Source organism: Macrobrachium nipponense, chromosome 31, assembly GCF_015104395.2.
Source record: "Macrobrachium nipponense isolate FS-2020 chromosome 31, ASM1510439v2, whole genome shotgun sequence".
In the NCBI taxonomy this organism is placed as follows: domain Eukaryota; kingdom Metazoa; phylum Arthropoda; class Malacostraca; order Decapoda; family Palaemonidae; genus Macrobrachium; species Macrobrachium nipponense.
In genome coordinates this window covers 31,339,324-31,355,044 of record NC_061093.1, presented here as the reverse complement: position 1 = coordinate 31,355,044, position 15,721 = coordinate 31,339,324, and the positions used below count along the sequence as shown (strand labels likewise).

General features: G+C 35.5%; 1 protein-coding gene across 4 annotated transcripts in view; it reads left to right on the top strand.

Moving 5' to 3' along the window:
* Positions 1-15,362, top strand: part of LOC135206740 (uncharacterized) — a 107,432-nt gene extending 92,070 nt beyond the window's left edge. For 3 of the 4 annotated variants that reach the window (XM_064238216.1, XM_064238218.1, XM_064238219.1), the window contains exons 2-5: positions 9,376-9,544; positions 10,536-10,623; positions 11,906-12,086; positions 12,959-15,362. In XM_064238216.1, the coding sequence (XP_064094286.1) occupies positions 9,392-9,544; positions 10,536-10,623; positions 11,906-12,086; positions 12,959-14,561 (2,025 nt within the window). In that variant the 5' untranslated portion in view covers positions 9,376-9,391 and the 3' untranslated portion in view covers positions 14,562-15,362. Of the gene's footprint in view, positions 1-1,667; positions 1,820-9,375; positions 9,545-10,535; positions 10,624-11,905; positions 12,087-12,958 lie in introns of those variants that run through there. The other variant, XM_064238217.1, reaches the window with a different exon arrangement.
* The last annotated feature ends 359 nt before the right edge of the window (positions 15,363-15,721 follow it).

The window sequence follows — 15,721 nt, the reverse complement described above, 5'->3', positions numbered from 1 at the left end:
AATATTATGACAAGGTAATTACTTTTCATTCTAAAAACGAAATACTCTTTTTCATATTGCAAAGGTAAACGAGAGAGAGAGAGAGAGAGAGATGAGAGAGAGAGAGAGAGAGAGAGAGAGGTAGAGAGAGAGAGGGGGGGGGGGGGGGAGGGGGGGGGGGGGGGGGAGAGGTGAGGGGGTGGCACAGGGCGGGGGCATTGCCTGGCTCCGGAAGGAAGTGGTACTTTGTTAAGGTATGTTAAGGTAAAACATAGTTTTCAAGGTTTCAGGAATAAAAAGACGAAGCTCAAAAAGTTGAAATTCGAAATTCGAAGATCTGGAAAGTTAAGTATTACAGACCAGTTAATGGGAGGATTCATTCTACATTAAATACAGAAGGTTGAAGCAAACGGAGGGGTGTATCTCATTTTGGGTGATTTTGAATCTAGATTTAATAATAAAAAAAATACAGAGCCAACTGATTAGCAGTAATATGAACAATAGATCGGCATCGCAAGACTACTCAGGTGATATCAGAAAAACTGAAACTTTGCAAATGAAAATTACTGAGTAAAAATAAAATGAAAATTACTGAGTAAAAATAAAATGAAAACTACTGAATAAAAATAAAGTTACTATAAAATAAACGTAATGAAATTACTTTACATTGTTCCAAGGTTGAAAATGGTAAGAGGAGAACATTTGCGATAGTCAGGTTACTTATAATTAGTTACTTTGTCAATCAAAGTCAATGAGCTGAACTCCTTTACATATGCTCTGAGATTTCTTACTTCACGAAACATCTGACGGCAAGATCCTTTCAAACACCTATTTTATATATTAAGCATATTTTTCTTACAGATTTCCTTTCATTTTTTAACTAGCCTGCATATGTTAAGTTCCTCGAGGCAAATATGTTTATTACAATTCCACCTCGTTCAGTTGGGAAAAAATAATCCCATAGCACACAGAGGTAGTGAAATCAATACTAAAAGAAACGGTTTATTTGCGCCACAGGGGAAGATGATACCCTACCACTAGGCTGATCATTGAAAATACATTTAAGTAAACAAGTTACTTGCATAGAAAACACACCAAATGCAGAAAATACAAGAGCCTGAAATTGCGGCTGTAGCTACTTATGAAAGTAAATAAAAAAATTATAAAGGATTTCAATAGTATTTTCCTGCATTTTGATGAGTTATAAGATTATTTTTACGCTCCAGTCTTCGTGTAAGGCAGCATATTCTTTAACAGAATATGATATCGTGAAAATAACGTCGTTGATACAACATGGTATACCAGCAGAGAAAAAATGAACAAATCAATTCTAAGCAAAACCTCTTCATCAAGACATTGGCTTCAATGTCTCCGATCATAAATCTGGTATAATGAGAGTCGAAGTCAATGTAAAATCGAGCCCAGACGATAATATCTCACAGACGAACTGCTGCCATTACGCTGATCTCGGCGGTGATGAGTCTTCCAACAATATCAATGACAGCTCGTTTGCCATCGCAAATTTACACAGGATGTTTAACTGTTTCCCGGATCCACGGAAGGAAATTTAAATTACATTTAAACCTCTGGACTCTCTCGGCTTTGTTTATCATCTTCCTAAGTAAATTAGATCCCGAACTACCTCGTTAGCAAAGTAAACGACGATAAGATGGAATCTACCTCTGACCCCGTTTCGTTCGATACATAAACATGGAGCCGAGGCTGGAGTATGTTAGTTGTTATCCTGGCATTCTGCTGGTAGTTACATATTGGTTCGCGGGAGGGAAATAGGACTTCTCCTTCCTCCGTTCTTTCTGTTTACTTTTCGGTTAAGAGAAAGGTAATGTTCCATGCTGCTATTTGTTGGGACTTTTGGGCGAACGAATGCCCGTTTCGTTCGCATAAGATCTCGTTTATGCAGGTCGTCTCGTATTCAAGTGGGTAAAAGTGCTTTCTTAATGGACCAATATCCAGGATACTAAGAGGGCTAAAGTGAATCTTCGTTTCCTCTTGAGGCGTTTTTTTTTTTGTTTCTTAATTAGCCGCTCCTTAATGAATGCATTGCCGCCTCCTCTCCTTCCTCTGAACTGCAATGGCCATCGGTCAGAAAAATGTGCTGCTTTATTAGTATCTCTGTTGATTTTGTACTTAAGAAGATCACGTTCTTTCAGCCTCTTAGAAATTCAGTGTCCCAGATAAGAGCTTTCTAGTTCATTCTCCACAGGCAGATTTGGAGAAGTAGTTAACTTACGGTAACGACCTGAATATACATATATAGCATCGAAAGTGCCTTCCGCTAATACTAACACGGGTAATTCGAAAGAATAGCTCCGCACGGACTGCAAGGAAGGTAACCGCGAATACGTTGTTTGTTGTTGTTTTTGATTAAGCTGACCTTGTGTCAGCACGGGCTCTTGCTCACAGAGCAGCCCGTAATATCGAATACGACCTCCACTAGGGATTGGGGCGTCCAATGTATTTCGCCGTGTTCAGTACTGGCCCCTGGGGTTTAATTACAGTCGACCGCCCAAAAATAACGTTAAATTCTTAATAAGCAACCCGAATACTATAGGAAACTGTAATTTCCAAAGAAATACCTGACGCGGAAATATTATAAAGATTTACCCTAAAAGGTGTGGACAATTACGAGAAATGTTTTGTAACTAGCTTCGGGTAGCTGTTGCACTGAATTCCAACAGATGGAGTGAACTTCAACTGAAATGCATGTACACTTATGGTTCATGATAACTAGCGTAAGTAATAAATCATTGTTCGCTTCCCAGGTCGTATTAAAAATTCTAACCACTACTGATCGAGCAGCGTTACATTATCTCCGTCTACTAGTTTAGATAAACGTTGGTTTTTGTATCCAAAACGCTTTTAAACTTTTCCTTCTTACAAATAACGATCCATTTTATGCTTTCCCAAAAGGCTCCGGTGTAGAGTAAGGATAAACAAAAATAAGCTCTATAAACCTTGACAGCCATAGAATCGAATTTATAATTGTAATATGAAAAATTGCAAGCAATGCTATAATTTAACAAATAAAAAATATATATAAAAAATAGACGTTTCCACATAATGCAGAGCCTCCCGTTATGAGGTGAGTGGAAATTGTTTGGAAAACTGGTCTGGTAGTCTCATTCCTGTGAAGAGCCCTTGAATATTTGATGGCGGCATACGTTTAAGCTCCTTCAACTTCGTAAGAATTTGAATATTTTCCCAAACTTCACTGGGGACGTAAAATGGAAAATATAACGATTGGAGAAATCACTCTTCAAGAGTAAACGCATTTGGTATATTTCCATTTCATGAGAGAATACCTGTAACCCAGGTGGAGAAGGAAACAGGTTTAATATCAAGAGAAACGTTTGAACTTAAAAAGAGGGACAGCGAGAGTTCATCCGTAAAGAGGTTGGCGGAGGAGAGGGGAAATAAAATGATCCTGCCTGCATTAAAACCCATTAGCGCGGAAAAACTGAATTAAGTGATGCAGTCATTTAAGGGAAGAGTCATTTGTAATTCCGGAGAAAGTTCGGTGGGGAAAAGGAGGAGGGGAGGCCGGGGATGCTGATTTTTTTTTTTTTTTTTTTTTTTTTTTTTGCATGGGAATATGGAGAAGGTCTTTCACTTGATGAAAAGCACTTGCTTATTTTGGAGAAAGCTTCTGGCCTGGAACTGACTCATTTATATTAAAGGAGAAAGCAGAAATATATTTTTCTAGTAAAAATGTCATCATGTGTGGTTTGTAAAATAAGAATAACTAGAAATACCCATAGGAGTTTTAGCAGTAGCAGGTAATACGTCGTCATGGATATAACTCTTCAATAAAACTTTGTTCATCATTAATCCATAACTCTTCAATAAAGCTTTATTCATCATTAGAGTAAATGATTGTGAAGTATTTAACACTGATTTTGGTTACGTAACATTTTAAATTCTCCTCGTTATTGGAAATTAAACTATTTTTAAAACATGCTGCTGTTCCAGTTACTTAGATACGCAAAGATGAATTATTTCCTTCTAATACTTCTGCGGTTAAGCAATGGAAAGGTAAGTTACATTTGATTGCATGATAAATGTTGCCGCAGTCTTTTGAATGTTCTCGACGACGAAAACTAGTTTAAAGGGTGTTTCTCTTTCCTTGCAATTTTTTCAGCACTTGAAAATTACGTCAAGGGTGTAAAACAATTGAAATATTGCCCCGGAATTCAGTCCTACTAGTCACCGGAAAGCTCAGCTTGTAAATTACGTTTTTAGAACTCCCCTCCCCCACAATGATGATTTAAGAAAACAGCTCCTGCGAACAGCATTGGTATCTTTTTATCTCGAAAAAAGATACCTGGGAAATAAACATTAATTTAAAACTGAAACAGAAGGAATAACTTGGTTTTGTGAATATCCTGAATGAACAGACATATCGTATCAGGATAAACTTTCAGGGATGTAAAAAAAAAGTATCTGTATCTACCTCTTGGTGAAGGAATAGTTGACACTGTTTTTCATAGTTAATCCATAGAGGATGAATATTAGCTGCAATCAACCAGAGGCCCAATTCAAATCTGTATCATTTGACTGAATACCAGGTTATGAGATCGAAAAAGACAAATACTACTGTAAGCGACATATTCACTTGTCTGACTTGACTGAAAAATAAAGGGAACGCATACCTTAAACCGAATTAGTGTCACTCCCTAAATGAAACCTGACTGTTATGTTCTGAAAACAATATTGCAATGCGACTTTAGTATAATAATTCCGACATTTTTCCCGATGAAAGGCTGAGACGAATACAGTTAAGAACCTGAAAATATGAAAGCTTAATTGAGATAAGCCCCCATTATACTGTCGGCAATATTTTAAGTTACGTATTTCAAATGCCTTCCAAGCCTTGTGATAACAGTGGCATGATGGTTGTTTAGAAAGAATGCAGTTTGCTTCATTACTAGAAGTTTCTTTAGGAAAAGTTGGTGAGGATAATAAGCATGTCTGTAAAGCGTGGGGATTAACATTTTTTGTTTAAAAGCCATAGGTATCTTGACCTTGAGATAAATTCAAATTGAAGCGGTGTACACACACACAGACACACATTACATATATAATGTATATATATATATATATATATATATATATATATATATAATATATATATATATATATATATGTAGAAAATTTACCACAATGCATTCATATACAGTAAAAGTTGTTTAACTATCAAGGAAAGTAATAGCGGTTTCTAGTTATTAGCGTATAAAGGTTACGCTACAAAATTCTGTGGTAGGCACTAGGTCTTTATTATTACAAAGGACTCCAACCCGTTGCTGAATAACCACTGGTTCCATGCAACGTAAAAACACCATACAAAAAAAAAAAGACTGCAAATAAATTCTAAAAAAAATAAAATGTTTACGGAATGCTTAGTTGTGCCAATGCGTTAAATTTATTCAACTTCTTGTTAGAAGGGGAGAAAAAACTGCCTAGTTTTAGCGTTTGGGATGTGTTAACCAGTTTATGAGATTTAGTCTTTTATTTTCCTTGAATTCAGCAGACGTTTCTACAGGCTGCTCTGAGCAAGAACCCGTGCTGGTATAAGGCCAGCTTAATTTAAACAATAATATAGCAGACAAAGAACTTGGGCTGATCCAAAGGCGCTCTTTCGATCAGCTAAACCAAATATCCTTCACAGAAAACCACCTCATAAAGATAGTTGACCTCGACCCTACTCGAACAGGCTTATTTGAATATCTGTAGTTTCGTTTTTTATTCAGTACTGTTTTTGTTATGGAATTTTTTACATTTTCTAACGGTTAAGGCTTCCTTCAGTCATCTCTGCCAAGTAGTTTTAGTTAAAGCTGTTTACCACACTGAAGCTTTTAGTAATAGAGGAATTATTAAATTACGAACGAGATATAACTTCGTAGATAGAACAAAATAGTCAGTCAGTCTTGCGTAACCACCAGCAACCAACCCCACCCCCACAAAAAAAAAAAAAAAAAAAAAAATTGGTAGTGCTACACGGCGCTTGGCGTGCATGGAATGCATTTGTTTCACTGTTAAAACGAACATGCTAAATAAATTAATGGATTGTCGTATTAGAGGATGATTAATGGGAGATAATTGTTGAAGTATTACTCTGCAAAATGTAGGTTTCTCTCTTGTGATTTTTGGTTTTAATTCGGCTATTGGAAGATTACCGCAACTTATTTCCAGTAGGATAGCATTTTCTTTATATGACTAATAATTAATTATTCCTTGTTGTGGCAACTTGTCTCAGTTACTGAGAAAAATTTTCCTGCTTTGAGTTTTGAACGTGTGTTGTAACTATACGTTCTCTCTCTCTCTGTTCTGAATTTTGAACGTGAGGAATAATCCATAAATAGACTTTTATACGGAAAAGTGTGTGTATACCTCTCTCATTTTTCAGTTAACAATTCTCTCTCTCTCTCTCTCTCTCTCTCTCTCTCTCTCTCTCTCTCTCTCTCTCTCTCTCTCTCTCTCTCTGTTCTGAATTTTGAACGTGAGGTATAACCCAAAAATAGACTTTTATACGGAAAAGTCTCTGTATAACCCCCCTCTCTTTTTTTTCAGTTAACAATATTTATTTCTCTCTCTCTCTCTCTCTCTCTCTCTCTCTCTCTCTCTCTCTCTCTCTCTCTCTCTCATTTTTATAGTTCAGTAAACAACACTATAAACATTCTATTGTCGAAAAATTGAAGCTCTGTAATCTATGGAAGGACTCTCAGTAAGGAATGGAGGGGTAAGGGTATTAAAATGTAAAAAAAAAAAAAAAAGTTATAACAATTTTTTTTTTAAGTGGAAAATAAATTTGTTACAAATGAGAAAAGTTCTGACTCTTGCAAATGCTAGCATTTGCCGTTTTTTTTTTTGTTTTTGTTTTTGAGTAAAATGAGCTGATTATAACATGATGTGACAGTTTTAATAAATATTTGGGATTTAGAGTGAAATTTACGCAGATATTTAGAGAACTCGTGCATTGCAACTAGCTAATTAAAGGGAAAACTCTATATATATACATATATACATTTGTATATATTATATATATTGTGTAAATATATATACATACATACATACATACATATCATATATATATATATATATATATATATATATATATATATATATATATATATATATATTGTGTGTGTGTATTGTCATCTTGTTGACATTCAATGATAGGTTATTAGTATATTTAAATATTGAATGTTAATTACTTAAGTATGGTAATCTTTTGTTGTTAGATTGTTTTCTCCTCTCCGGTGGTCTGCTCGTTTTAATAATTTTCCTAATGCCATTTGTTTCTTTCATATTTGGAGTTGAGTGGCTGTGTGGCCTTCCACCGGGCCCCCTGCTCTGGGTGGCCAGAGGGAAGACTCCCATTGTTTCTTAAGGTTCAAGGTAGTCGTTCTCTGAGCCATCACTGTAAGAAGTCAGGATCCTGCCTGTTGTGGCTGCTGCTTGGAAGCATTTGTTTATATTTGGAACATCCTGCCATTGGATGTTGCAGCTTTTTGGATCTGTCCCCGATCACTTTTGGAAGGATTCTTTGGAACATTCATCATGTGATCCTTCTTCGGGCCTTCATCATGGCCTTTGGTTCAGTTACAAAGCCATGGGGGCCTCGCTGTGATTTGGTAAGGTCGATACCCATCTATCTATATTGAATTCGTCAATTTTATTTGGATCACAGCATTTGAATCTTGTTTTGGGCCCAAGTACCCCTGCTACCCGGATTTATCCTCCAGACGTGGAGTTTCGCATTGTCCTTCAAGAGGAGACCCTTAAAAGTCATAAAAAAAGTTGTTTGGGATATTAAGTTGTTGGGCTATTTTTTCTTTTTGTTTATCTCTTCCTCTCTGGATCCCCTCAACGTTTTTGGCATGTGTATGTTGTTATCTATCTTGAATTGTATAATTGTTTTCTTGTCCAGGTAATTTAAGAGTGATTGTTATTCATATATTTTTGTATTGTAGAGGTTCAGGTGTGTTTTCTGTCAGATACTTGTGTATTAAAATTAAGGATTTTTTTTCCTCTTTGAATTGATTTTGCACACGGTATTGAAGTGAAATACTATTCCACCAATTGTGGACTTAGTATTGTGTATGGTGAATACTTTTTGACAAGTGGAAATTGTGTGTAGTGGGGTTGTGAAACCAGCCATCGCAATATACATATGTATATATATAAATATATATAAATATAAATATACATATGTATATATATGCATATATATATAATATAGATATATGTAGATATAGAGAGATACACATACAACACACACACACACACACACATTATATATATATATATATATATATATATATATATATATATATATATATATATATATAATATATACCTATATAAATATTTGTGTATATATATATTATATATATATATATATATAATATAATATATATATATATATATATAATCTACACACACACACACACACACACACACACACACACATAATATATATATATATATATATATATATATATATATATATAATATTATATATATATATATATATATAGTAGTTTATGTAATTAGGCTCAGCAAGATAAAATAAAATTATAAAACTATAAAAGATTAACAAAACAAAAAGTTTAAGAACCTGTACAATCGCGCTTTAAAAATACTCGGGAGTAATTTTAAAGCACTTTAAGCTGTAAGCTGCTGATGTTTCGTTGTGGCGAACACAAGTTTTCTAACAAATACAAATGCATAGATATGGGAATAGATACTGACACAAATATGCTTAATCCCTTGAAGGGAAAGATAGTGCCACGTTTACGTCCCATAATTTTAATTAATACGGTACTTTAGGTTGTCATCAAAAGAGCTGGATTTTATCTTTGGTTAATTCATAATTTATATATTAACATTTGTTACATGACAGGGTCCCCGTAGGCAGGTAGTGACAGTCAGTGGACCTCATGCTGTGTACTGTAGGCATTACTTAGGGTTCTTTGCAGTGGCCTTTCGGCCCCTAGCTGCAACCACTTTCTTTTTTTTTTTTTTTACTGTACCTCCTTTCATACTCTCTTTCATATTATCTTTCTTCATCTGACTTTGCACCCTCTCCTAACACTTGATTCATAGTGCAACTGCATTGAGGTTTTCCTCCTGTAAAACCTTTCAAACCTTTTACTGTCAAATTTCATTTCAGCGCTGAATGACCTCACAGGTACCAGTTCTTGGCCTTTGGCCTAAATTCTATATTCAACTCAATTACATGACAGGGCATCCAAGTAATTTCAGTGTGACTATCATTTTGTTAAAAATCGTGACTCCTTTTTTTTCCAGTATATTTAATTAACCCTGATACTAATCAGTAACTTTGTACTAAAATACTTTTCTCTATCTTTGCAGTTGATGTTTTGCTAAGATGATTGTGCACTCTGTCGGCTCTGGTATGGTTCAAACACCACCTAATCTTCTCGAGCGAACAAATAATCATTCATCGTTAAGTGACCCGCCTTCGGCTGCCGTTCATCCGTTTCTGCTAGCTTTTTATCTCGCTGGGACTTGCTTCTGTTTGGTAAGCAACGTTTATTGCAGGTGGTCCTGAGAATTCTAGGTAAGGAACTTTTGAGCCTTGACTCGGTCCGTGTTGGCAGCTGAATTGGACTTTTTAAGTAGAATATAATAGATGGAAACAACAGATACTACTGGAAAATGGGCTTTTGAGACTGACACCCAGATGACGTGTGGTAATCAGAACAAATCTAGGAGATCCACAACAGGCTCCTTGTACCCCTTAATACTTTACAACACTAAACATTTAGGGGTTTAGAGGTTGCCTTGTGGCAAGGAGCCCATGCAGGCTTAAGTATTCCAAATGTGTGTGAAAACCTGAGACATTCCAGAAAAAAAGTGTAATTTTTAATAAGTTATGACAAAGAACTAGTAACTAGTCAAGAAGACGTTAGAATAAAGCTGACCAATAACAAGGACCCATGAAAAAATATCGAAACCACTCTTGATAAATTAAGAGCCTGTAAGAGTGCCTCCAAAAATAAACCTTAATATGATGATGATACACATACCCTTTGCAAAGTACTTTAATTCATCTTTGAATGTCAATGTTCATAAGTTCATATTTCAGGTCTGTCTGAGTTTATCTGTATTTTTACGCTGCCTGATCTGTTCAGTCTTTTAAAACATTCCGAAATTTTTTTTTTCTTTTTTTTTCCCAATGGGATCAGGTACACTGTGTATAATCTACAGGAGACCGTTTTTTTTTTAATACAAAACCTATAGCCCTCAATTCAAAATGAAAGAGTGAAAAGCTGGTTAATAATGAGTTAATTTTGAGATAATGAGATTATATGGAAGAAAATACCCTAAAGTTTGCAATTGACAGCTAACAGATATTAAGTATGAAACCGTTAGACCATCAGTTAAGAAATGCATATATATTTTTAATCAAGTGTTATCAGTTGTCATTCGAAAGTAACTTTATGCTTTTCTAAAGCAGTAAGTGTGTGAAGTCTTGGACTGTCGCTGAAGGTGACTGATTACCTTTACAGATAATGGCTTATTACCTGGATTCTAACCGTCGCTCATCAAAGGGCTGCAAGACGACTCCCGCCTACCCAGAGGAATCAACAAAGACAAGTAAGTTGAATGTTAAAGCATATTTCTTCGAAAACATCATGTATTATGGTCACACCGCCTAAGTGGCGTGGTCGGTGTGGTGTTGGAGTGCCACCTTGGTGGCCGCGAGTTCGACTCCCGGGCATTCCACTGAGGGGTGAGTGAGGTGTATTTCTGGTGATAGAAGTTCACTCTCGACGTGGTTCGGAAGTCACGTAAAGCCGTTGGTCCCGTTGCTGAAAAACCACTGGTTCCAAGCAACGTAAAAACATCATCATTACGGTCATTCTGTGATGACATCATTCAGTGAGTAAACAATATTGTCCATGGATATTCGAGTATCTCTTAGGTTTTCGTATATCAACATTAACAAGGGAATATTCGCTATAATGGATTCCACACCCTACTGGGCAGGAACTAAATTTATCAGATAGTTATCATTCACTATCAGTTTGACGGATTTTGTGTGGTATATCATGAATTTAATGTACTTGAGGGCTTAATATTTGAACAGATTTTCAGTAAACGTGTAACCAGTTGTAGGAAAAAGTACTCGGTATAAAGTTTTACTTAGACGTTAAGTTACCTCCTTAGATGTAATATTATACGATAATATAAGAGAATTCAATAATTCTATATTTTTTTAAAGAAAACAATTAGCAGAAAGGATGGAATCTTCAAGTACTCTATCCTCAGTCCTTAGGTTAACTTTTCAATATCTTATAGTGATTTTAAGAATCCAGCATATCCATACTACTTCAGTTTACAATGTCTTTACAAGATTATTCATTATTGCGCACCGGTTTTTTCCTTAACCATACATGTAATGCGCATCAGCTTTTGGTAACGAGTAGCTAGCTACATTAACCGATTTGAGTCATTGGGCAAATGGGTTTAAAATTTAGTGTTTGGTAAAAAGATTCATGGACAGGTTTGAGTAGTGATTTTGCTTTGAACGATCACTTGCTGAAAAATAACATATCAACGCAAGGAAATTTATTGTCAGCACTATAGCCGTTTGTACGATCACTACGTTCCTGAAATTCTAACAACTGTCCACTATTTGTTGTCACAGGTTATCCAAATATATCGTCAACAACTTGAGATCTTAACTGTGTAACTTGAGACCTAATTTACTTTGCATTTTGCACCTTAACTTTAAAAGAGAGAGAGAGAGAGAGAGAGAGAGCAGAAGAAGAGAGAGAGAGAGAGAGAGAGAGAGAGAGAGAGAGAGAGAGAGAGAGAGAGAAAACTGTTGTAATTTAAAATACCGAAGGTTCTTATTCAGGATGTAATTTTGCAGATGAAGGAAACCTCATAATGCCGGCACCAGGAGACTGGATTAGACCTTTAGGGAACCTTGAAACTTTCATGGAAATAGGAGGAGAGTATGGAAGTCTCAATACTGCACAATCCATTTGGCTGACCTCCAAGGAGCCAATTGATCCTGAGGAAGTAAAGAAAGCAGTCTACCAAGTTGCACTGTAAGTTTTTAATACTTTGTTCCATTTTTATGCATTCACATTAGATATCATAAGGAAATCGGTATCAAATCACTGAAAGGGTGTTTTAGTTATTGTAAGGAAATAGTTATCAAATCACAAAAAGGGTATTTTAGTTATTGTAAGGAAATAGGTATGAAATCATTGAAAGGGATTTTTTGGTTATTGTAAGGAAATAGGTATCAAATAATTGAAAGGTTTTTTTTGGTTATTGTAAGGAAATAGGTATCAAATTACTGAAAGGATTTTTTTGGTTATTGTAAGGAAATAGGTATGAAATCATTGAAAGGGTTTTTTTGGTTATTGTAAGGAAATAGGTATCAAATCACTGAAAGGTTTTTTTTTGGTTATTGTAAGGAAATAGGTATCAAATCATTGAAAGGGTTTTTTTTGGTTATTGTAAGGGTTTTTTTGGTTATTGTAAGGAAATAGGTATCAAATCACTGAAAGGATTTTTTTGGGTATTGTATGGAAATAGGTATCAAATCACTGAAAGTGTGTTTTTAGTTATTGTAAGGAAATAGGCATCAAATCCTTGAAAGGGTGTTTTTAGTTATTGTAAGGAAATAGGTATCAAATCACTGAAAGTGTGTTTTTAGTTATTGTAAGGAAATAGGCATCAATCATTGAAAGGGTGTTTTGGTTCATTTTCTTATTTTCCCACACCCTAGAGGGATAAAGGGATATTAAGTCATTAACTGGCTGGTTGTTACAAGGTTACATAAACAGCTAAAAGGACTGTATTGTCAATCTATTCAGCTGACCCGCTGTCATATTTTTTTCTATGTAACAGAATATTTTAGTTACATAATTTTCCATACAAGTTAATCATTTTCTTTTTTGTTTACTTTCAGGAAGACTCAAGTATTGCATGTTTGTGTAGAATGGAGAGGAATGAGACCATGGTTCAAAAGAGTGGACGAGTTTGTGTGCGATTTTGAAGTAATAGAAGGTGATGTCATGAAAGTTTTCTATATGTTACTTCATAAGCAGTATAATATGGTCAAAGGTCCACTTTGGGGAGCTCGGTTAGTTCCTATACCTAAGGAATCTCCGGAAGACAACCTACATCGAGCTGCTCTGATCTTCACTGCTCACCACTGCATCACTGATGGACACACAAACATGACTTTCTGTCGTGACACTATGGAGGTCCTTAATGCCTCCATGACTGGACGAGTGTACGAGGTTCCATTGCGTCCTGTGATTTCAGCAAAGTGTGACTCTCTCATGTCAAAAAAGGATTGGTATTACGTTTTCAGGTATTTTTGGTCCAAGATGTTTGATGCAATCATCAGGGACTACAGTAGCAAACTGTACTTTGGAGGAGCACTGGTACAGCCTCAAACAAAAGTAGCAGTTACAAAGATTTTGAGGTCCAATTTCACAGTTGATGAAACTAAAGAATTGATACGTCACTGCAAAGCTAATGGAGTCACGGTTCACTCTTGTATCATGGCAACAGCCAACTTGGCTTTGCTACAAACTGTTAAGCAGCGTGCAAAGTACAGAGTAGATGCAGCAAGAATAAATAGTGTAAACTGCATCAACATGAGGAGATACTTCCCTGCTGAAATAAAAGATGCCCTTGGATGCCACATATCTCTTGAAGAAAAAGAAATGATGATCCCAAGTAGTGCAGCAAAGAGCAAAGAACAGTTCTGGTCTTTGGTGAAAGTGTTTCACAAGAATCTCAACGACAGTTTGAATGTGCATTATGCTCCCATCAAGAACGCTCCCTTGTTTAGGCCATCGACCATTTTGCTTCATGTGAACTATGAGCTGACTAAACGTGGCCGTAAAAACCGAACTGACAACCACATGATCAGTACTAACATGGGAAACCTTAAGCACATTCTTCCAGGAACGTATGATGGGCCTGTTGAAATAACGGATATTCTCCGTTCAGTTTCCAGTGAGCTTACAGGTAATCCTTTTACGTTGGTGTTCCAGACTTTTAGGGACCAATTCATGATCTCTGTTGATTACTACACAACTAAGATGACAGATGAGGCTGCCTCACAGTTCTTCAATAATCTAGTCACATACATTGGCAACATAGCTCAGTATGGCACAGTACAAGAGCCATCTGCTCCTCTAAAAGCGTCTTTATGCAATACAGAAGGCACTGTCACAATACCTGCCGAACAGTTTGGAAGTGTCTTTTCTACGAAGGAAGCCGAAAAACCCCCAAAGGAAAGTGAAGTTGGTCATGTCAATACAACCGAACGTATTGAGATCCAGAGAGAAAAAAAATCTGATGACCAACTTGCCAGAGCTGAAGAGGGTATAAAATCACCAAAAGAAAATGGATACATTAACGCTTCAGAGATTGTATCTACCTTGACCAAGCAAGGATACATCAATGAAAGTCTAAATACTATCAACGAAAGTCATGTTTCCAAACATGAACCAATCATCTGTAACAGACATATTGAACTGATTAATGGTTGTTGAAGACTCTTGGTAAAATGAATACTATAATCTCTTAAAAATGATGAAATCTAATGAGTGGATTCAGACAGACTTTGAGCATTTTGTTCCTTTACTGCACCGAGATATATAGTGTTTTACCTGAACTGTGCATAAATAAAAGACTATTTTTACCTGGAAAAAGTCAGGATGTTGATAATATTAAAAAATTTTCATTTTATCACGTTCTTGTGCACTCACTGATTACAGAATTTAATTTCATGTCACCAGTGATGTTAGTTACTTGGATTTTTTTTCTCGTAGAAACTGTAGACTAGTGACCATATAAGTAGTATTTTTTTATGCAGACATTATATTATTGTTAATTGATTCAGCTTGTGATAAGCTTTGCATGTTCATAGTTACAGTTTGTTATATATTTTTGAGGTTGTAGTAATCATGAAAAATAACATATCATTTACGATGATTCACTGTACATTATTTACAATCCAAGAGCTACTCTCTTGATAATGTTACAAACAGATATGTTTATTGATAAGGATATTACTGTAGTATCAAAATAATATCTGTATAATCTGATTTCTATGTATTCCTATAGATAGATCTCTTGTTAAATACAGATTAATACTGTAGTATTAACTGACTTCAGACAGAAGTGAAGGATCTGAACGTGATTGTAGTGTTGTAAATGGCTGTGTCTTTACGCAGTAATTGTTAGTATTGTATGTGTACAAGTGTAAGTGATGGACTTACTCCAGAGGCATTTTACATATGAAACTACATGTACTTCGTATGATTTATATTAAACTAATTAATGTTTTTGTATTTGAGGATTGTCTTTCTACCCAACAAAGGTCTCTAACAATGTAGAATGAACCAATTTTAATACTTGAGGCCATACCAAGGGGCATAAACTTTTAAAGTTAACCTTGTAGGTGAGAAACTGAATTAATTCCATAATTTAAGCATGTTTCCAACCGTGATGTAATGTAAAGTGTTTTAGGAAAAATTACATTTCTTGAATTACTTGACCGAATTTCAGGAATTGTACGTACATAAATGGATGAAAAATAGAACCCAAAGGAAATATCTAAAGGATGGAGAAAACAATAGTGGATGTATGTGAAATGACTTTATCGAAGATTCATAAGGAGAGCTATTTAAAGATTAAATGCAAATGGAGG